The sequence below is a fragment of the Zerene cesonia genome, chromosome 17, assembly GCF_012273895.1.
Source record: "Zerene cesonia ecotype Mississippi chromosome 17, Zerene_cesonia_1.1, whole genome shotgun sequence".
NCBI classification, from domain to species: domain Eukaryota; kingdom Metazoa; phylum Arthropoda; class Insecta; order Lepidoptera; family Pieridae; genus Zerene; species Zerene cesonia.
The window spans coordinates 6,515,174-6,538,462 of NC_052118.1; the positions used below are offsets into that span (position 1 = coordinate 6,515,174).

The following is a 23,289-nucleotide window of genomic DNA, read 5'->3' on the forward strand; positions in this document are numbered from 1 at the left end:
CTCACCATGTTTGCCATGGCGTGGTTGCCACTTCTTAAAGACAGTACGGATGGATGAATCTACTCATAATTATTTATAGCTTTATTATAAAAAAGAGTTGAGCTAAAACTATATCAAAGAGCTATATATATGAAGTATGCTATAAAACTAACCTCTTAGCACACGCACCATGCCCAATGAGTATAGCGTGCGAGCGTGCACGCACTATCGCCCGCAGCGCGTGCGCAGGCACGTGCAGTCGCGGCGACATCACTAGCGTGTCTGATACACGTTCGCATACATTTGATCCGAGGCTTGGCGGTGGACCGAGAACATCTGACATCTGTAAAAATATTATAAAAAAAACGTTTTAAAAATATTATTTAAACGTAAAACCTGGGGACTCAATTATATGTTTCATTTAAGACAAACGACATAACTTTCCATTTGTGAACGCAGAATATGTGAACAGTCCAAAAAATAAATAACAATGCAAGAGAAGTCTAATTCGATATTGTATATGTGTTAAGAATATCAAGTCTATAGTTGTTAAAAGTGCTTACAATCATAGAGACATCAACAATTACTTACTTCATCATGAAACGCATGTATTGCACTTTCTTTGAGTAAACCTATCACGCTGTATTGTAGAGCCAAGTAAACAATTTCTTCACTTGATATATGTTTATGAGTATCGGTTTCTTCGATTATATATTCAAGTTGAGTCAGTATTTGATTCACCTGTGATAATAATATTGAATCAGAAAAGATGTAATAATTTATTGTCAATTAACGAAGATGTGTATTCTCAAACATGAGCATGATAAATAAGCTAAATATGAAATATCGCACACACTTACTATTGATACACTGTACGTTTTTACTGCAAAATGCGACGTAAAAGTGTTTGACCACTTCAAACATTTTCGTATCACATTTTGTAAAATTGGTATCGTCGATTGTATTGTTTCATTTTCCGTGTCAGCTTTTTGGATCCAGTTATTAAGAAATTCTTCCGCACAGCTATCTTCTTCACTATAAATATCAGTAATTATGTAAGTAATAAGTGTAAGTATAATCTATATACATAATATAACAGTAACTAGGCTATTTCTGTTCACTAAATATGTTTTAAATACTATTAAATAATTAATATATTAAATACTAATTGTAATAACTAAAAAATTATACTTAATATATTAAATACTAATTGCTATGCCATTGAACATTTTTTGGCAACAGAAACACTTCACACATTTTTTTGATATACCTTCCCACATTTCTCAAAGCATGCCTCCCCCCTCCCATTCACAATATTATTACCTTAACAAAATGATCCCCATTCGTGATATAGTAGCCGGCGAAGCGTGTTCCATAGAGTGCGTTTCGAACACAAAGTTGACATTGTGTCCGAACTGCACGCGCCAACCCGAAGGCAGCGTTAATAGACGATTGTCATCTAGCACTGAGTTGAGAGCTTCTATCCACTGCGGGTCTATGTCACCGTCACATACCACCCATGACCAAACATCTGAAAAAACATTTTTTATGGGTAAATTGGAGAACTACTTGCCATCTTATATTCGTAAAAGAATAATAAATAAGATGATATGATAATAGGATGTATTACCGGCGCTCTGTTGCGACACTTGCACAGCAATAGTGGATATAACGCCGTCTATCCACTGGCGAGTGTCAGGCTCCACTCGTCCCAGTAAGCACTCGCGACTCACTGCCTTTGGGTATATCACATGCTCCATTATTGTTTTACCTTGTTGTATTAGCGCCTGGCAATTGAAAAGTTGATTTTAGTCTATTAATGCCAGTTTACCAGCTTCTGATCATGTGTTCAGCTCATGTTAAAAATGCCAAATAATGTATGATAATATAGGTCACAAGGGCTATCGAAGACAATATCAGGAAGTGATATGGACCCTTTGTAGTAACAAATACAATACACATATAATGTTACATATAAGTAATAATAACAAATGTAATAGAATAGATAATGATTTAAAAGTTTAAAAAAGCTTGCTAGGAAGGACTTTCTATCGACATGCAACTTGACATTCTTCTGATTACTGAATTACTGAAAAAGGAAATTTGACAAGTTCAGTTATTGCCCTCAAATCTTGCAATTTTCATAATCAACTAAAACTAGGAATACATATTGTTACTTATACTTACGGTTTTGAGTAGTTTCCTGATGGTTGTTTTACCGGAACCTGGGGGACCAACAATTACCACTCCCATTCTTTGTTGCAATTGCTCATACAAGTCCATACATTTTTGTGTCTGTAAACAGATTTTCGTCAACGTTCTTTAAATTTACAGGATAAATATATTAAAAATTTTAATCAAAACTTGCATATCATATATATTATCAGGATTTTGAATTCATTATAAAATAAATGAGTTGTATGCACTATACCTGTAATTGACTGCGAATGAGGTTTAACGATTCGAAACTGGAGTCAATACTCATATAGATAGGGTCAACTGTAGATTGTTCCTCGGGGACATCAGCAAAAACCAGTGAAAGAATATTCTCAAATCTGAAAAAGGTTGCATATTCCCATCATTTCATTTTCGTTTGTATCAGTCATATTTTCAATAAATGAAGTAAAAGTTATTGTATATAAGTAATATAGAAAAAAATATCATCTATACATATGGCATAATTATTAATAAAATTGTAAGGTTAGCCATTATAGTTGACAAGATAATTTTCACCGGTTATTGTCAATGCGCAAAAATAATAGATTTGTGTACATTCATAATTATAAATATATGTGTATAGAAATCATTTAAACTTTTAAAAAATTCACACATCCATTATCAAGGCGTGCAATACATAATCTCAATAGCAGTTAGTAGTAATATTTGGCATCAACCTCTCCGCGTCCGGTTTAGTGAGCTTCGACATGTTGTTCAGCTTGAGCACGGTCCGCAGGGCGGCGCGCTGCGCCTGCGCCGGCGCCGGCGCGGGGCCGCGCGCCCGCAGCGCCCGCAGCGCCGCGCCGCAGCTGCCCACCGCCGCCTTCAGCGCGCGCAGCCCCCAGTCGTAGTGCCGCTGGCTGCTTAGCAAGTTGCTGCCGATGGCCAGTGGCAAAACATTATTTGAATGACAAAAAGTCACCGAGAATTTGAAGAATGTATTTAATTCTTAGATATAACACTGAAGATACATAAAGAAATATGGTAATACAAAAATTCAACGTACAACGTTGACGGGAGATTTGCTCTCACATACATATATTTGCATCATTTTATAGCAGGATATGCTTTCTAACTCCAACCAATTATTATATATTTTATAAGCAAGCGAATAGCGTTTGCGTGGGTGGGGTTGAATTCAAATATTGAGCCAGCATAAGTGTTAGTAGTCTCAGTCATAGGGTCCCGTGCAGCGCGGGGAGAGCTCGAGTCAAGAGGCATAAATCAAACACCTAGCCAGCATGAAGACCGCGGTGAGGTCGCTCGCCATGCGCAGCGGGTCGTGGGCAGCGTGCGCGGCGAGCAGGTGCGCGGCGAGCGGCTCGGGCGCGGGCGCGGAGAGCGCGACGGGGCGCAGCGCCCGCTGCAGCGCGCCGCCGAGCGCCCGCCGCGCGCCGTACCCGCGCCCCGCCGGGTTCAGCGTCACCGCCGCGCCGCACCACGGCGACACGCGCACCTGTGATATACATGCATTTTTTTATAACAAACTACATATTTCACATATATTGACTATAACAAATACAGACACAGTGATTTGTACGGCATGAAGACACAAACGAAATATTAAAAATTCAAACAAGATTTATGTTAGTCGTCCTCGACACATAACACGATTATGTATGATAGTATCTCTTCACCCTGACTTCGCCCGTGATACTTACAATGAACTTTCTAATGGTAAAAGACTTTTCTTTCTGTCCAGTAATTTTCAAGAAAACGTTGCAAACATACAAAATTATAAAAGCTTTCTCCTTATAATATTAATGCTGACATGTCTTGACCTGACCAAAAAATACAAAAATGATTAACATAGCACTCTTTTTTAATCTACACCATTTACGACTAAACTGCAGTAATGAATTAGGTAAAATGAAGCGGGGCAAAACTTTAAAAGTGTAGGACTGTGAGTTTTTATAAGCGAAACTGTAAGGCCTAATAAAATGTACCTATATCAGAAATAAATGTATAGTAGATCTATAAGTATGAATTGATAAATATCGTTAAAGTCTATGGATGGCGTGCATTATAATCGTAATATTTTATTTCAGCTGAAAAATGATGCACAGAATAACATAAAAATCAATAAAATGTTTACAGAGTCATCTAGAATAACCCTTGATTTATTTTATTATCATCTCACTTGTTTTCCATTTAACAACGCAGTAGCCTCCGCATTAGTTTTAACTGCTTGCATGGCGGCGAGTAATGACGTGAACTGATGCGACACAGTTGCGAGAGTTTCTGAGGATAATCTATTGAATTCGTCGAAGCATCCCCAAGCACCACTTAAAGCTAATCCCGTTAGGAGTCGGCCCATACATTCGCCGTCCATTGCCTGTGATAAATAATTAAAAGAAATATAATCATTTATTAAAACATAATTAAATCACCGCTGTATTTTCAGAGTAAGGTTGGACGAATTATTTTTGGAAAATAGAGACCTGGTTATTCCCCAAAATATTCCCCATTTGATTCGTAATAAATAACCTGAAAATGATGGATGATATGAATGGAAATTTTAACGAAATCATTATGACAATCTCAAAAAATGACTGCCAACAGTTTTTGTTTAATTCTTAAAATTTATTAGCTGTGCCCCGCGGTTTATATAGCCTAAAGCCTTCCTCAATAAATGGGCTATCTAACACTGAAATAAATTTTCAAATCGGACGAATAGTTCCTGAAATTAGAGCCGTCAACCAAACAAACAAACTCTTCAGCTTAATAATATTAGTATAGATGTCTCTCACCTCATCACAGTTGAATACCAGCACAAGTCGCCCAAACAGTCCACCCAAAGCTTTCACAGATTCTGTTTTACCTGTCCCCGCGGGACCAAATGGATTGCCAATGAATCCAAAATGGTGGGACTGAAATGTTTACATAAACATTTCACATAATTATCGTTTTAAAATTAGTCAATTGTATATATACAAATTTAATAAAAAAAAAAAATCATATATATAAAAATTTCGTACGGTGAGTGGAGGAGCCGCAGGCCTATTTCCTTCTCCTAGCCCTTTCCAGTCCGTTCCTTATTTTCAGTAATTAATCCTTTCCTTATCCCTTAAAAGCGGGCAGCGCTTTCTTAGAGGTCTGAGCCTCTGCGAATGTTCATGGGCGGTGGTGATCGTTTATCAGGCGAACCACCAGCTCAGATGCATTATTTAAAGCCAAGTAGGTGGTCCATCGGGAATCAAATCGAGGACACTCATGCGTTAACCACTATGTTCAGGCGGCGGTGTATTAAAAAAATCTATATAGAAATTATATAGAAACTAATGACTATAAAAAATATACCTGAGTTAATATCAGGAAACACTCTTCAGCTAGCTCAGTGCGAACAAACTGACCAGTCTGTGTGCCGAGATATTCGTAAGAATAAGATATTTCTGCCAAGCCCATTCTGGCGACAACCTCATTAGAGTTTATTAAATAAAACCTGAGAAAATAATAGGTTCATTTAAATATATTTCACTTTTCACTACTTACCGAATGTACGAAAGTATACCATGGCCTGAATTGTGACTGTGAACTTTTATACATTATCTATTTATCAAAATATATAGTGTAATATGATGATTCATATACAAGTTTAAAGTAATTGGCGTCAACTTACCGTAACTGCTTTTGCCACAACCAATCTGAAGTTGATACAACGCTATTTTCCAACAAAGAGTCCACTACGGTCTTGTAATAAGCGCACTGTAATATGAGAGCTTGTTTTTTATAATTTTCAGCTTCATCTTCGACTTCAGCCGAAGCATAATTCATGTTTTGTTTTTCAATATTATCTTTTAAGTTGCGTAATTCTTTGTTTGTGATCGCCTTTTCTGCTTGCTCAGTAAATCTTATGTTTTGCGCTAAGCACATTATTTGCGTCGGCAGCGAAAATGGATCGTTGTCTCTTATACTGTTTGTACTGATACATTGTAACGTCAGATCTTTCAGGGAAGAACGTATTTCGTTTTCTAAACTTTTAAGCCAAACCTATAATAAATAAATGACCATTATTAATTGACTGCGTAAATGATAAGAGATTGAAGTTTTTAGAAATATTATAAGATGTATTCAAGTTGCAATAATAGAAATGAAATAATAACCTCAACAGGACAGTCAATGTCCACTGGGTGATTCAGTTGAAACGTCTCATCGAAATGGCTACACAGGGTGGTAATAGATAAGCCCCCGGGACCCAGGCGAACGCCAGTAATACCGGGAAATAGTTTTTTTAGATGGGTCTGTAGAACGCTTTCTCTACCCGCTGTACCGGATCGTGCTTGACCCAACAACTCCAGGAGATCATCATCACTTAAAAAGTATAATCTTGGAAATATAGTACGCTTTTCCTGAAAGTTATCGATAATTTTGTTGTATTTATGTCAGTTTTAGGGAGCTATATGAGATAAGGTTGGAAGTATTTTTGAAACATCTAATCATCTTAGCAAATCGCATTATTAAATTATATAAAGCGCACAAAGGCGATTGAATGACTTTTCCATCAACGAATAGCTCAAACTATACAGTAGTTTGAGCTAATCGTTGATGGGACTTTTTTTTAATGAAATTTGGAGTTCAGATAGCCACTATGTACTGTAGAGAAGGATTTTGACAATTTCTACCCCCAAGGAGTTAAAATAGGGAATAAAAGCGTAGAATTATGAAAATTTATTTCGACCACGCAGGCGATGCTACGGGTAACAGCTAGGAAGAAATAATAAATGTAACATTCTATGTTTTGAAATAAAATCATGGCAATAAATTAAACAACCGAAGATTGTTATAATATATATAGTTAAACATCAAAATGTAAGCAAGGCGATTTATTCTGCTATCAAATTATTGAAAATTACTTCTTTAACATAATGCAACATAATATTACTTAAAATAGTCTCAACATATGTTAAATTCGCGGTCCGCCCCGTCATCGCCCGTGGTACATATATAGCCTATCTAACACTGAAAGAATTTTTCAAATCGGATATTAGTATAGATATAGATATTTAGCATTTAGCGATATCTAACTCATTTCTTTACTAATTTGGATCGCATAAATGAGTCATCAAGTCTGTCCTTTAAACTAGTGCTAGCCACTTACATCGATATACTGGTTAAGTGCTGACTGACATGCGTTCAGTTGTTCAGATATTGTATCGAGCATAGATTGTAGTCTGGTAGACTGTAATAATGCTGAAAGCCGGGGATCTGCTTCTATAACCCGCGCAACTTGCTTGAACCCTTGGTCTACCTTGCGAAATTTGGCTCCTAATTCACCTTCATCATTGAAAAGTATAGGTTCTAGGTACAGCCACCTGAAAATGGTATTTTTTTATATACTATATAGAAATGTTTATTGTGTGATAATTGACTCTGCTCGTGGGTGTAAGTTTTTTGTGATTAAACAATAAACATATAGTGTAACTTATTACAACCGTAAATAATATGTTTTTAGTCCGGTTGAATATTTAATACAAATAATAATTATGTATTATACCCAATCATACTAAATCTGTCATCATAATAATATATTACATTTTAGCATTCAAAATACAATGTTGAAAATTAACTATGTATTTATATGTATCCGTAATATATAGGCATGTCTATTATACCTTATTAATATATGTGTAAAGTTAATGTAATGTAATGAAAGCTTAGTAATTTCATTACAGAGATTTTAATAACGTTACAAAAAATTATAAAGTATGTAAGAATGATTCAGTTGTCCTGATACTTAAAAAAGCGTTAATGTCTTCACATTTTTAACCGTTATATTATTGAGATTTTTTTTATAAGGCATTTCAATGCTATAAAAAACTAAAAATTAAATGTTATTTTATTATTATATTTTTCTCTGCAAGATGTGAAAAGTTAATTGAGGATGAATGATTTAGAATATTTTTGTATAAAATTTACCTAATGTATATTTGTAATATGTAGATTTTTTAATAGTTGATTTATTACGGAAATTTCAAAATGGAAGGTTAAGTGCACAATAAAACGACGTTACTTTACGCAATGTTTTATTAACAAAGTCAGTATTATCTACATTTAAGTATTTATGCCTTATTGTATATAAATGACAAATTAAAAAGCAGCACATTAAAGTTTTAAACACATAAATGCAATAGCCTCAATATTTTACAGAAATAATAACTACTTTTCTTTATCTAGGTAGGTATTTATAAAACGATATATTTATCGTCAATCGTAATGTAACGCAAGACACCATATCCGATCTCTATCTTGTACTACAGTGTATATAATATCTCTAAGGCAAAATACTTAGAATTACTATTTAATTAATAAAACCCAATAAATCATCACTTACAATAATTGATGAATGACATAAAAAGACCAATTAGATAATAATAATTATGAAACTAACATTATTCTTTGGATTCAATTGAAAAACAATTGGCGTTGTTATACTTATTTCATTTATTCAATATACACAGTTAATTCAGAAAAAAATTATGATACCTACATAATTTTATGTCGATAAAATGCATTATTTACAAACGTAAGGGATATTTTTACATCTAGTATATGTTATGTTTAAAATAATTAATTGTATTCGCAGAAATGCTAACAAACACATACGTACGTGTATACAGTATAGATTAAAATTATACATGTAATATGAAAATAAACGTTACATTATTTTAAACATTAATTAAACATATTGTTAATAGATACATAGTATATTATTCAACAGTCTTACAACTTATAACGTAGTCACACTACACACATGCCATATAATAGTACAATTTCAAAATGGCACTCAGTCAGAGACTATAATATGTTACAAATGCAGTTTTTTTAATCAAATTTTAATAATATTAAGTGGTACAAGATCTGTAATTGTCGGATCGTTTTGTGATCTCCGATAAATAGTAATTCATTTGAGAATTCAGTTCACCTATTTCTTTTTCTAAAACGTTGAGCTGTTCATTATGGTCGTTGTACAGTTCTTCCATATTAGCAAGAAGTTTAAGCTGCATTTGGGTATCACTTGCTAGTTTTGTAGCCCTATTTAATAGTAATTGTGCACGTTCTCGCGAGTTAGACGTTTGGTTTGCTCTTTCGGCAAGAGACATATTTGTTGTTTTAAAATCTTGTCGTAACTGTCTCGCCTTCTGTTCAGCTGCTTCAGCTCTGTTCACAACGTCATTGGCCTCTTGTTTTACTTGGTCTGCGTCACTTTCAATTTTAAGAATATTTTTTTGTAAATCTGATAAGCGGGATCTCAAGCCTTCTACTTCATCCATAGTTTCATTAGCTTTTTTCTGAGCTTGCTCGGTTTCTAAAGCGATTGGTTGAAGATCACCTTTGGCAGCTGCAATATCATTATTTGCCCTTTCGATAGCATTTTCTGCTGCATCTTGAGCAGCTTGAGCTTCATCCAGCGCTTCGAGAACTTTATTTGCCATTTCCAATGTAAGATTTGCGGACTTGTTTACGATGGTTGCATTTTGCTTGAGTGCTTTTGCTTTATCAAGGTCTGGTTTAGTTTCTGTAATAATATTTTCAATGTTGGTTAGTTGTGACACGGTTGAATTAATCCTTTGTGAGAGTTCTGTAATTTCCTTAGGTTCTATTCGAATTGACAAATTAAGAATTTCATTTGCAAGGTTTCTCACATCTGCGGGGGTATTAGATGTGTTAGATAAAAATTCTTTTAATTCTGCAGTTAATGCTATACTATCGTTTGTCACCTTTTCCGCGGATAACTTAAATTCATTAGATTTATGTGATAAATCTTTTGCTCTGGATCGCACTAAAACCGTATCTTGTTTTACTTGCGTTACCGATCTAAACAAATCTTCAGCAGTTAATTCATGTTCTTTTATTCTATGTTCAGTTTTGTTTGCAAAATCTAGAGCTTGTTCAGCTTTCGTTACAGCTCCTTGATCACAAGATATGCCACCACATTTTCCGCATCCAGCACCACCACAAATATCGCAGGTGTCGCTGTCTTGTCCACACATTTTTTCATTAATTTTAGGTAATTCAGCATCTAATTGCGACATAACCTCTATAAGGTCATCTAATTTTTTATCATTCTCATTTTGGGTATTATTAAAGTTAGTGTATTGCATTTCAATAAGTCTATCCGTATTTTTAATTTGCCTGTCCGTGTTAGCAATGATCGTTTGCACACTTTCAGCATCATCTGCAGCTTTTACAGCCCTTTGTTTTGCTTCACGAGTTAAGTTCAGAGCACCTTCAAGGTTAGCTTCTTGTAATTTGGTTGCATTATTTCCCAATTCAAGAGTTTTCGACTTAAGATGTTCTATGGCAGATCTTAAACCATCTAAAGTGACATTGCCTAAGTTGATTTTAGATGTTATTGCATTAAGATTATCATTACTGTCCTTAATTTTTTTGTCAGCTTCATTAAGGTGGTCTTGTAAGCTTGATATATTGGAAATAAGTTCTTTGACGGTGGATTGTCCTAACTTGGCACTTTCAAGGGAATCCTCAACGTCAGTTAATTTCTTTGTCATTTCTTCGAAGTCCCTTGTATACGCACCAGTAGCGCCAACTACTTTAATTTTACTGGCATTACCAATTGCATATTCTGTTTGTATTCTTAAGTTGTTTATTAATTGATCCCAGTTGTCAAAGCATTCTCCACAAGCATAGCATTCGGGAGCTTCTCCAAGATAACCTCGTGCACATATATCGCATTTATAACCACCAATGCCAGGTTTGCATTGGCACGAGCCATTGTCACGCATACATTGAGGCGATACAGAACCATATAAATCACAATCACATTCATAACATTCAATATTTGGATCACCCCAATGGTTTTCTTGACATTGGTCACACTGCCTTCCACCATGGCCTGGTTTACAATCACATTTTCCTATATATGGATTACACTGTGGAGACAAGGAACCAATCGGATCGCATTCGCATGGGTCACAGCCAGTGCCCAGAGCGATTCTCCAATGATTCTCTGTACATTGATCGCAATTTATTCCCATTACATTATTAAAGCATGGACATTGTCCTGTACTACGATCACAATTACCTTGCGTGAAATTAGTTCCTAATACTGAACAATTACATTTGAAACAAGACTGTTCTAAAGCATCTCCAAAGTAACCATCCTCACACACTTCACAATGATCTCCTGAGGTATGATGTAAGCATTGCAAGCATTTTCCAGTGTAGGGATCGCAATTACCAGGTTTTGTTAAATCTATATTATCATTGCAGTCACATTTCTCACACGTGCCTTTTAGTGGGTCTCCGTAATAGTTATCAGCGCAAACATCGCAAAGCAAACCTGCATATCCCTCTTTACAATCACAAACTACGTCTTTTGTTTCAGGATCTAACTCGCATCTATCAGCATGGCTGCTTTTATTTGGATCATCCTTTACACCAGGACAAGGACAGAGACGGCATGGAATATCAATCCCTAAACGAGGATCACCATAATATCCTTCTATACATCTTTCACAACGGTGACCTTCGGTATAATCGTGACATTCCTTACATGCACCCGTTTTGTCATCACATTCAATAGCATGGCCGTTACAATCACATTGTTGACAGTTCGGAAAGTTGAAGTACCCTGGTTGACATAAGTCACATGCTCTGCCATATGTATTAGCTCTGCATTTACATTGTCCACTAGTGGCATCACAAAAATTATCAAGAGAACCTATACTGTTACAGTCGCATCGTTTGCAGCCAAATTTACTAAAACCATATGTTCCTGGAGCACAACGATCGCATCTTGCTCCAACAATATTTTCTACACATTGACAATATCCAGTATATCTATCACATTGGTGACTTTTTGAACCAGAAGGATCACATTGACAAGATTCGGAGCCATTTCTTATGTAGAAACCTATGCTCGCATGGTAATTTTTACAAATTTCGGGCACATTATCTCTATTTAAATCGTAATAATATTGATCGCCACAGTTGTATCGCTCAAATTCTTCTCTGGCTGCAGTATCATTGGCTAAGAATGGCAAATCATCAAAAGAAGGAATAAGAACAATAGAATCGATTAATATCGATGCACGACTATTCGACGTCTGACCATCTTGCCTCCCAAAATATATACGAACTTCAGTTTCTTTATTTTTTTCTAAGCATATCGGTGGCCGAACTAAAACGCTTCGTTGATTTGCTGGTAATATTGTATAAATTTTATCATCTTCAGGACGAACATTACTACATGGTGAATCTGGATCAATAGGTGAAGGTCGTTTTACAAGTATAGTTGCTTCTTGCCAATTAATTGCAGATTGTGGCTCATATCGTATAAGTACATTGTAATTCATACTTGTTTTTAAATTATTTATAACAAATACTAAAGTACTACTTTCAGGTATTTTCATAAAACCGGGACCAGTCCAAGTTTCCTTTCTACCATCAGGGAAGTTTTCGCGTATGACAACATGGCAAAGCTGGCTTTGTATAGCGTTATCGTCGATTTGTGAATCACACTCACTAGATTCTGCTTCCAATACTATAGAATCTAAAGCACCCACGAAGAAGTTTTGTATGGGTTGGTCACACCGACGACCTGTTACATTAGGGCGACATTTACACTGTCCAGTTATTACGTCACAATAGCGGTCTATAGATCCACCGACATCACAGTCACAGGGTGAACATCCATCGTCACTATCCGATAAACCATAAAATTCGGGTAAACATTGATCACAATTTCTACCAGTAACATGTCGCTTACAGAAGCAATTACCAGTGGCTGCATCGCATCCTCTTTCATTAATTGTACCTAATCTATCACAAGTACATAATATGCAACCTTCAGGGTTTTGTGGATCGAAGTTCCAATATCCATCTTTACATCTATCGCAGCGAGCTCCGTCAACGTTAGCTTTGCATAAGCACCTTCCAGCAGTTTTATTATTTGCAAAATCAGTTTCATCATCACACAGAATTTCTTTATCGGTTGTTCCTTCTGGGTCACAATCGCACGACTTACATACATCAGGGCTTTGAATATCAAGCGTAGGATCACGATAAAAGGTTGGTTTGCATCGTTCACAGTTAACACCCATAGTATTATGTTGACAATTATCGCATACTCCACCACTTATTTTACCGGTTTTATTGTAGACAGCTGGATCAAAATGGCATGTCGTGGCGTGATTATTACAAGTACATCTCTTACAAGCATTTGAAGTTTTTCCTACAGCGGGTTGCCATGGTAAGTCGTTATAAAAATCTTCACAATATTCGCAATTCAATCCTCGAGTATTATGTGTACATTCACAGCGTCCATGGACCATATTATTTTTTGACTCGACACCTGGCATAGGCAGGCATCTTGATGCGTGACCATAACAGGAGCAAGAACCACGAACTGTCATTTCATAAATAGAGTAATAGTACTTTTCTTGTATTTCAGCTCTATTATCGAGTAAATCATCACCGAGTGTGTGTAGCTTTGTGAAATTAATTCGTAAATTAGTCATTCGAAGTAAATTTTGCACTTCTTCTGAATAGGGATTCGTAACATTTATGTTCGGAGGTAACACTCTAAATATCACTTCACCTTCCGTGGATGGAGCGACACCTGAATAACGTGATTCACAAACAACTTCAGTTAAGCTTCGCTGTGTGTGTTTCGGTACGGAAGGGAAAGCTTCGTCACAATTATGTGCAAAGTATCTATAAACTCGCCATGTTTTTCCAAAGTCGAAAGACCTCTCTACTAACATAGCCTTAGGACGAAAGGTTTTGAACTGTATTATTAAATGGGTAAGATGGAATTCCGCTTCCATATCGAGTTGTATCGTAACATTTTCTTTTCCATTTTCAGATTGCCACCAAGACTTCGTACGTGTGCCGGGATAATACTTGTATATTATATTTTGTATGCGATGGTTAAGGTATGGATTGTTCGCAGTATTATTCGTTGATTCGCACCAAAAGCATTTCTTTCGTTCTTCAAGATGGGATACAATACAATATCTCTCGCGGCCGTAAGCACCACAAGTCGATGAAGCCGAAAGCCTTGCTTCTCGTCCAATTAGTAAGTTTCCAGTGGCGGGATAACAGGAACTGAGCTCACAGGCGCGATCTAACAAGCGAGGATCAGCACGTTGCCTATCGCGATCTTTATTGTAAACCGCGCTCCCGATATTGATAAGCGCGGAAAAGATAATAAAGGCGGCGTATCGAGCCATCGCGCGCACCGGCTCTCCGCGCGCCTCTTGCTGCACTGCCTGTCCAGTTAGTCGCCTGCCTTCACTACTCTCGCGCCGCCCGCATCCCGCCCTCCCCCGCCTCATGACTCGCACTCGTAAGCTCTGCTTTGTTACGCGAACAGGGCCGTATTTATCAACGAATAGACCAACAAATTGTAAGTATTTATAGGAGTTTGTTTAAAAGCATATAAATTCGAATAATAATTATTTTATTGTTTTTTTTTCGGGCTAATATAAGGTTTGCATACATAAATCTATACTAAAACTATAAAGAATTAGTGACGCTGAATTGAGTAATATCTATGTTATACTGAACTAATTTTAAAAATTCATTTACCACTAGTAAGCTACATTATGTATGAGATTTAAATTATAAAGTCCGCTACAGCATATATCTAATTATTATTACAATTTTGTCATTATAACTACTTTTTAAGGATAGCTAAATTTAATGAAATGCCGGGAGAAGTATGAGCACATTATTTGTACCCAAGTATTAATCCTAATCCAAATAAATTACATTATATTCAAGACTGTTTCAGTAGCGACAGAGGATTTCTTAAATAATCCCAATTGGTTGTGTCTTTCAGGAGATACTACGATATAATGCTTATTATTTGTTCACTTACATATAAACTGTATGACATTTATGTTCCAGTCTAGTTATCTATCTTATGACGGTCACAATCCGGCCCTGCCGTGGCGTCGACCGCTCCTGCTTTCGTGTTCGCTCGTGCCGTTCTCCGAATCGGGCATCACCAGGCAACCAAAATAACGACACGTTTTGGGATGCGTTTTTTGTTTTGGTCATTATTACCGCACGTTGTATGGCTTTCGCTATTTTAATGGCGAGAATCCGTCGTCCCTTATATTATTTTAAATGTGTCGTAAATACTTTTAAGATGTTATGGATTAAAATCGAATATTAATCCCAATGTATTATTACCGTCCTTATAGTTATGTAAAAAATAAAGTTTTAAAAATGCGTGTTTATTATAAAACAATAATTAAAGAACTTCGATTGAATTTATAATTTGAATAAAATATTTAACAATGGCAGAGTTGAGTGACTGTGATATTCAAGCCGCCAGCCGCTCTTCCGTTCCCGCATCCGTTTTCGATAATACATTCGCGATCTGACCGAAACTAATTGAGGGATGATGTGTGATTAATATGAAAAAACATTGACTAAATTACATCCATTTTTTTTTTTGGTTTTAATTCTCAGACATTGGTATAATTTACTTAATATCGTAAAGAGGGCCCCCAGAGCTTAAAAAATATAGCGATATTTTCTTTTCAATTAAACACTATATAAATTAAAGGAAAATAAAGAAAAATTCAAAGGATTGACACTCCAATCGCAGGTAGGTACATGTTAAACGAAGTGTATGATTACTCACGACTCATACATTTAACGTTAATGAGTGAGCATCCATGTTCCCATTATCTGCAATATCTCAAGTGTAAACCCGTACATACATAAAAATAGGCCACAGAAGCGGTTTTGCGAAGTAATTACGATGATTATTACAATTATAAATAAGTTCTAACAAAAAAGTTCGTATATTTTCTATTAATTATTCCGTCGACTATTGTACCTTCAACTGCATTCATAATTGAAATTAAGACTTTAAATCTTTCTAAAAACAGTCGCAAGACAGAGAAACGACTCACAAAGGGTCATCTTAATTTTAACTTAAAAATTTCAGTGGCCCCTCTAAACTAAAATAGATAACTTATTACGGTTTCAACAGTTCTGGTGATAACCCCTTATCTACGCCGAACCTACTACAAACGAATTAAAAATAAAGCTACTTGGCTTAGACCACAAATAAAACAAATTCAATTAAATTCATCCTACTATCCTACTAATCCCTCCGTCCTTATTATAAATGCGAAAGTTTGTAAGGATGTGTGTGTGTTTGTTGCTCTTTCACGAAAAAACTACAGAACCGATTGCAATGAAATTTTATACGTAGACAGCTGGACAACTGAAATAACATATAGGCAACTTTTTATCCCGATATCCCTACGTGACGTACGGGACTTACGCGGGTGAAAGTCAAATTAAATTTGGTCTAATGTTTTGTTGTGTTCAATTTTACGCAAGTACATATATATACATACATATAAAAATTAAATCTCGTGAACATGTTTCCTGTATAATGTTCGAAACATCAACTAATATAAAGCATAAATCGCATAAATTCTTTAACTTATAAATTTTGTTTATGAAATTCATATTTATACTTTGTTTTATTATATGTACTTAATCAAAAGTCAGTACATACTCCAGTTTTCATGAAGCTAATATATGGAAAAATCGTTAATATCTATGTGATTTCATGTTATGAAGATGGCTCGTGTATGATTTATGTAATTAACATACCTTTCCCAATTTCCATATTATTATTATTATTTTAATAATGATCGTATAATAAATTATATTTTTATATAACAAAGTAACAATGCGAAAAAATATATTATATATCCTAAATACAATGTTCTTAAAATATGTCATCGACACTTTGAATGAACGCTTTCGTTTTGATAAGAATACACTTTTAAATGGCGGTTATGGTGTCAAAGTTCATGTGATAAGAGTCAAGTCCCAATCTTATTCACATAATATTACCAACATCTTGGTTACAGTTTTTAGTACAAACTGCCATCGAATCTCAATAATTGTAATGACAACACATAATTATAAAAGCAGCCGTATTATTATTACTTATGCGTCATCATTCATCAATGTAAAAATGCAAACTCTACGTTAATTGTAGAGAAATAGACACTATTTCTACGAACCCATTTAATTACGATCGCACATCGTTTACCCAATTGCGCAAGAAGAGGGGTTATGTTTTTTGTTGCAGCCGTTCTCTCTACAAATGTGCACTCTCTATTGCATCCCCTTCAAGGCCTTTTTTTGCGGCCCTTTATTCTATATCGTATAAAATATTTTTAACATTAAACAGCCTTCAAGCAGCCTATATATAATAAATAAAATTAACGTTTTTATAAGTACCGACATAAGTATTTACCATGTTAGGCAATTAAAAGTAAAAATAAACATCGGTTTATAATTTGGGGATTCCCCAATATTATAGACTATGGCGGCCGGCACACTATCATAATATCGTACTTTTTTTTATTTAAGGCATCCTCATTTAATGTACATTTGGATTACTTACTAAAAAAATTATAACATGATTAAACTTTGATTTAGAATAAACATAATTATTTATAAAAAAAAATACTTTGTATTCATTACTTTTTTTATCATAATGAATCTTTATAATATTTATTAGAGACATTTATATATTTATAAAAATACCACGCATACGATTGTGAAACCCAAAGCGAATTTTAAGCGAAACAAACACTACAAACTACCAAGACGGAAATCGTTAAAATGTGTTTTAGTCTGGTTCTAAATATGAATTTATGATAAACTTATTACAGTCCACCTAGTTTACCGTGACAAAGATTGACTAGATTATTCACGTTAATTTATTTAATTAATAATAGAAACTCTAAAGTATGACAAATATTTAATAAAAAAAAAGGTATTTACATATATTTGAGCGATTGTTTTGGTACCGTGGACGGTACTTTTTATATTAAGTATATATATCGCTCGAATAATATTAATTATACAAACCTAAAACAATTTTTTTTTTTTTTTGCTTTTTCTTTGAATGATGGGGAAAGCATCTGAAAGATGCATATAATCCTAGCATTTCCTAATATACTCGCTTTTCGATTCTCGTATACAACCAAAAATAACTTGATTGAATAAGACTATTTGTCATTATTCTAGCTACTTTGAACTTTTAGACTGCGATTAAAACAAAAAAAAAATAAAACACCTGCAGTCTGAGAATTTCTATTTTACAGAAAATGATTAAAAGCGGTATATTTAGCTCAACGCCTCTAGCTGGTATGTGATAGTTCAGTGGCCTCGGCTTATCGGGATAACTTTACAATTTCATCCTGTAAGCTCGCTGTTACATCAGTCACAACTCACAACGGTGACACACATTGTGCACCTATTTATGTGTATTACGTCATATTACTTTGATGGCGACGTGAATGTAGACTTAGTTAGTGTTTAAGACATCAGCAAAAAAAATTGTTGTTTGCAATACACTTTAATTCGTAGCGTAGTGAATTTGAGGAAAAGAGAGAGAAAATCATACGTACGAGTTGTGCATTATATTCAAAGCCGGCAAAAAATAAACAAACAAATAATCAAAACACTTCCTTTCGAAGATACCTTCTTAAAAAGTACATGCGTATGTGAAACATCACTTCTAATAAAATATTTAAATAATTCACCATCTCCCAAACGCAAGCATTGGTTTTAATTTCGAACGTCTATTTAAAAACATTCAAACAAACTTCGTAACGTTTATTGACAAATTTTTAGATACAATACGATTTAAAGGATCATTGTCAGTGTAAAGCATCAACATCTGGCGGACACATGACCCGACGCTTCAACACAAATCCTAGACGCTTTGGTATTTTGGAAAATTCACACGAGCACATGTTTTGAGTTCTTTTATGTGTTCACTTTGCACGGTCCAATGATAATTAACGCAAGGTTAGTAAGAAATAACGAAGGTCGATTAATATGATTTCGTGTGTTACTTATTATATTGGTGTTTTTGGGAACTTTTTTTAGGACTAGATATTTAACTATTTGTATTACAAACTGAAGTGTAACAAAGTATTTTTATATTTATTTAGGATTAAAATATACACTCACTCGTAACCGTGGATGGAGCTGATGAAAATATATGGCAAACTGTTCTTGCCCCATTCGCATAGAAACGTAATGCTTGAAATTTCTTAGGGACCCTCTCGTTATTTATTTATTCATGGTTAATTATAAATATATTTATATTTATAATTTGTTAAATTAGTAAGATTATTAAGTTTAAGTATATACCACCCAGGAAAAAGTCTCAAAAATTATACTATTCTATATATCATAGATTACCTGCGTTGTACATGATGCGCAGCTCGTAGCAACGACCCGGCGCTGCGCAGGCGCAACTCCCAGCTCCCGCCGCCTTCGCCTCCCACAGAGCACACCACCCATTGCTGTTCCTCCACCTGTATTTATAATAAAAGCTATATATCATATACTTTTTTAGTTTAGTGCCATAAAACAGCCTTTATAGAGTACCCGGTAAAATTAGAAAAAATTAAAAAGTAAAAATGGGAGGCAGAATGGTCAAGTACTAATAGCATAACGTAGTAATATAAATTACTGTTTTCGAGATATTCTTGTTTTTCCAAAGCATGTTTTAAATTTTTTGTATTATGTAAGCTTTTACGTTAGTTTTTAGAGCAATTGCATCTTAGTATTGCATCTTGGTTGGTTTCGGCAGCAGATTTAAAAAATCTTTTTAAATGCAGCTTTCTAGGAAAGTTTTAAATAATTAATATCCTCAGAGACCTAATATGGCGAAATAATGAGATAACTTTTGTCTCTTAATATAATAAAATTGTTGATTATTCTAAAATGTGTAAAAAACACAAATACCTTGCTAATCATGTCCTTAAAATCTTTAACGATAGGAGTAAGTTTATTATCCTTGTGTGTGTAATACGTCACAGAGAGTCTTGCGCCTGCGTACCACAAGTCTAGTTCGTTCAGTGCGCTTCTTATAGCTGCTTCACTCGATGCCGATGATGAAATTTTCTATAAATGAAATTACACATTTTATTATATACTAAATAGATAAAGAGCGATAAATGCTTCGCCTTGGTATGATATACTAAAGTAAATATTTTAGCAAGAAAAAATTCGGCCACCTTATATTATCTAAACTATTAATATCACTTAGAAGAAGCATAGAATCATTAAGTGTTGATACATATATTGAAGTATTTGACTTTGAATATTTATCTCATTCAGGCTAAAAAATACACAAGCTTTATTTATTTCATGCTTCTAATCAGTCTTCAATATAACTTCAACAAAGCTAATAAGAAGAATAATTTTATCAACGGTTAAAACAAAAATAAAAACGAGAACGCGATAAAACAAAATATGGATAAATGTCAGTGCTGATAAGAATACTACAAATCTACAAAAAGTTTAATGACTTATTTACGATATAGACTAATAAATCAATCTATGCTTATAATTAGTGTTTATTCCTTTTTAAATAGTGTATGAACAACCAGCTCAGTTAGCAGCTATGATATAAAAAGTAAGGTTTGTTAAAAAATAACTTTTTTATATTTTTTGTGTAAAATTAGATCCTCGGTTTCTTATCATAAGTAGTCAATTGGAATATTTAGTTTCTAGCAAAAAACTATAACCATCTCGGTTCATCAAAAGCGAATACACATAGAAAATGAAACTTATTACCATACTATCGAATTAAGAAACTCCTTTCCATTCCTCCTCCTTTTTGAAGTAACCAAAAAATAGTACGTACACTTTATTTAAGCCGCATTTACCTGTAAAGCTTTCATGTGTTTCTTAATATAAGGCGCGACACTAAGGAAGTCTTTGAGCACCAACGTATCGGGTTTCTTGTACTGCATTTCTATGAGGTTATAAACTTCGCACCAGTGCCTCTCGGTGAAGTCAGATCCGCGAAAATATTTGAGTACCATTGTTAGATCCTGGAATATTTGTTTTATGTAAAAAATCGTTTATCTGTGATTTAATGGATTATCTTCATAAGGCAATCCATTAATTATTACTTGTTTTCACATTTATCAATGAGGTCAGTATAGGAACAGTTGAAATGTATTTCACCGAGGTTAGTTGTTCATTATTAAATCAAAGAAAAGAAAAAAAATATATATTAGCTGGATTGTTGTTATAAAAACTCCTCTGAAAAATATAAAAGATAATAACATCCTACCGAATACTTCTCAAGTTCTTGTTGAATGAATAACGTGACGGTAGTGTAGGGCTCGAGGCGGTCTTTCCAACGAACTACGAATTCATCCAATAAATGTAACTTCTTTTGGAATATAATCCACTCTTGATTTCCAATAGCTTCGTAATCTAAAAAAAAATTATTATATTAATTATAAATTATTATATACACGAAAACCTATTCCTTTTACAAAGTGATTATTGCCAAAAAATGTTACGCCAATTATTTAAACGTAACATACCTTCGTTATATTCTTTGAATATAGCCCAGAGATTAATTAAATCATTTTTAAGCGATTCTGCATCTTTCCATATATCATTTATTTCCAATTTCATATTGAATTTTTTAGATTCGGATCTAGAACAAATTTTATATTTAATGAATGTTATAACTCTACTGATATTCATTCGATAGAATGGACTAGATTTGATGACAGCACAATAAACCAAATATAAGAAACACCCACGAAAATAAACTATCTGTAATGATTATTTGCTAATTAATTTGTCAAGGCAGAAAATATTGCGTAAAATACCCGCAGCTCCTTCCCCGGGAGACGAATGAATCGAACCGGAGACTTAGGGGGTTATTGATTGAAACCCCATTGTTTTCCTAAGCGCTGCTTTAGACGGCACTGTGGGAACAGTTTCGTAATATATCGCGGTACATACGTAGTATAAAACAAAGTCGCTTTCTCTGTTCCCTATGTCTCTAAATATGCTTTAATCTTTAAAACAACGCGACGGATTTCAACAGGATTTTTTTAAGTAGATAATGATTCAGGAGGGAGGTTTATATGTATAATAACATCTATTAACTACTCCGAATTTAACGCGTGCGAAGCCGCGGAAAAAAGCTACTAAAAAAGTTGATGGTTTAAAACAACAGCGACCACCTTGCAATTTCAAATAGAAATTACAAATATATCTTAAAAATTGCACGTCTTACAGCAATTCATCTTTTTCCCCGATTAGTTTATCAAAATTCTGCACCGCGTCAAGTACTGAACAACATCTCTCCAGTATCTCATTGTAGGACACTGAACGAATATCTTCGAGTCTCGCACGAGCTTGGCTCCAGCGAGAGAACCACGCTTCGACCCCACTGTTTATGTTATCCCATTCGCCTGTGAGACTTGATTTTACGATTTCTGCCTGTAAATAATTAAAAAAAATCATTCAAACGAATTTATTCTCTATTATAATATTTAAGACTATTTAATTAATGCTCAAGAAATTGTTATTAAATGCGAATTTACAGTAGAATGTTGCATTTTATGTATTTGCTTTGACAAAATGTACAGGCGTTGGTATATCTTTCATCCACGCATCGCACAAAACACGGAAGCGTTCATACGCTACTATGTTACCTGATGTTCAAATATTTGTTGGTGTACATCCATCTGCTCCCGTATCTTCATCCACTCCTTTACAGTGGTATCTACAGACGGATCCCCTCCCCATGTCCGTAATAAATGTCCTTTTCGTTTTAAACCTTCTACCAACTTCTCCATCTGAAATAAAATGACATTATTATAATTTAATTTCATGTAACGTATTTTGTAACCGTTATATAATGTTAAATTATATATTATTATCGAAATGAATAATACAAGAAATTCAATGAAAAGACGAACACAATATTATTACCTCTGGCATTTTCTCCTGCAGTGCATGTTGCTTAGCACTTATTTCAGCTAACTCTTTAGCGTTTTTGGGCAAAGCTTTATTCTCCAACGTAACGGTTACATTAGCTATAAAAGTATCCAGTTCTGACGTGTCGTCGCGACAACTGGCTTGTAGGGAAGACATGAGACACGCCCATAAGTTGCGCGACTGAGCTTCGAATTCACGGCGCAGCGATATGGTGCCAACTGATATCCAATCTATTTTTTCGTCATCACTGAAACACATGTAATTGATGAGCAGAATGGTATTAAGAAGTACTAAAATTCAAGTCTT

At 34.6% G+C, this 23,289-nt stretch overlaps 2 protein-coding genes across 2 annotated transcripts in view; both read right to left on the bottom strand.

Annotated features, from left to right (window-relative positions):
- The window catches only part of LOC119833379 (cytoplasmic dynein 2 heavy chain 1), a 46,387-nt gene that overhangs the window by 15,110 nt on the left and 7,988 nt on the right, over positions 1-23,289 (bottom strand). Inside the window, exons 18-40 of the mRNA XM_038357366.1 lie at positions 22,978-23,230; positions 22,698-22,841; positions 22,277-22,482; positions 21,570-21,685; positions 21,311-21,456; positions 20,898-21,065; positions 19,972-20,130; positions 19,423-19,538; positions 7,295-7,508; positions 6,300-6,545; positions 5,816-6,186; positions 5,497-5,638; positions 4,947-5,066; positions 4,337-4,531; positions 3,429-3,652; positions 2,874-3,071; positions 2,411-2,534; positions 2,167-2,274; positions 1,610-1,766; positions 1,303-1,510; positions 840-1,014; positions 571-720; positions 153-322 (exon numbers count right to left, since the gene is read on the bottom strand). Coding sequence (XP_038213294.1) covers positions 153-322; positions 571-720; positions 840-1,014; positions 1,303-1,510; positions 1,610-1,766; positions 2,167-2,274; positions 2,411-2,534; positions 2,874-3,071; positions 3,429-3,652; positions 4,337-4,531; positions 4,947-5,066; positions 5,497-5,638; positions 5,816-6,186; positions 6,300-6,545; positions 7,295-7,508; positions 19,423-19,538; positions 19,972-20,130; positions 20,898-21,065; positions 21,311-21,456; positions 21,570-21,685; positions 22,277-22,482; positions 22,698-22,841; positions 22,978-23,230 — 4,110 coding nt within the window. The remainder of the gene's footprint in view (positions 1-152; positions 323-570; positions 721-839; positions 1,015-1,302; positions 1,511-1,609; positions 1,767-2,166; positions 2,275-2,410; positions 2,535-2,873; positions 3,072-3,428; positions 3,653-4,336; positions 4,532-4,946; positions 5,067-5,496; positions 5,639-5,815; positions 6,187-6,299; positions 6,546-7,294; positions 7,509-19,422; positions 19,539-19,971; positions 20,131-20,897; positions 21,066-21,310; positions 21,457-21,569; positions 21,686-22,276; positions 22,483-22,697; positions 22,842-22,977; positions 23,231-23,289) is intronic.
- Positions 8,209-14,471, bottom strand: LOC119833551 (laminin subunit beta-1). Its single transcript, XM_038357608.1, has one exon. The coding sequence runs from the start codon at positions 14,388-14,390 to the stop codon at positions 9,039-9,041; it is 5,352 nt and encodes a 1,783-aa protein (XP_038213536.1). The 5' UTR covers positions 14,391-14,471; the 3' UTR covers positions 8,209-9,038.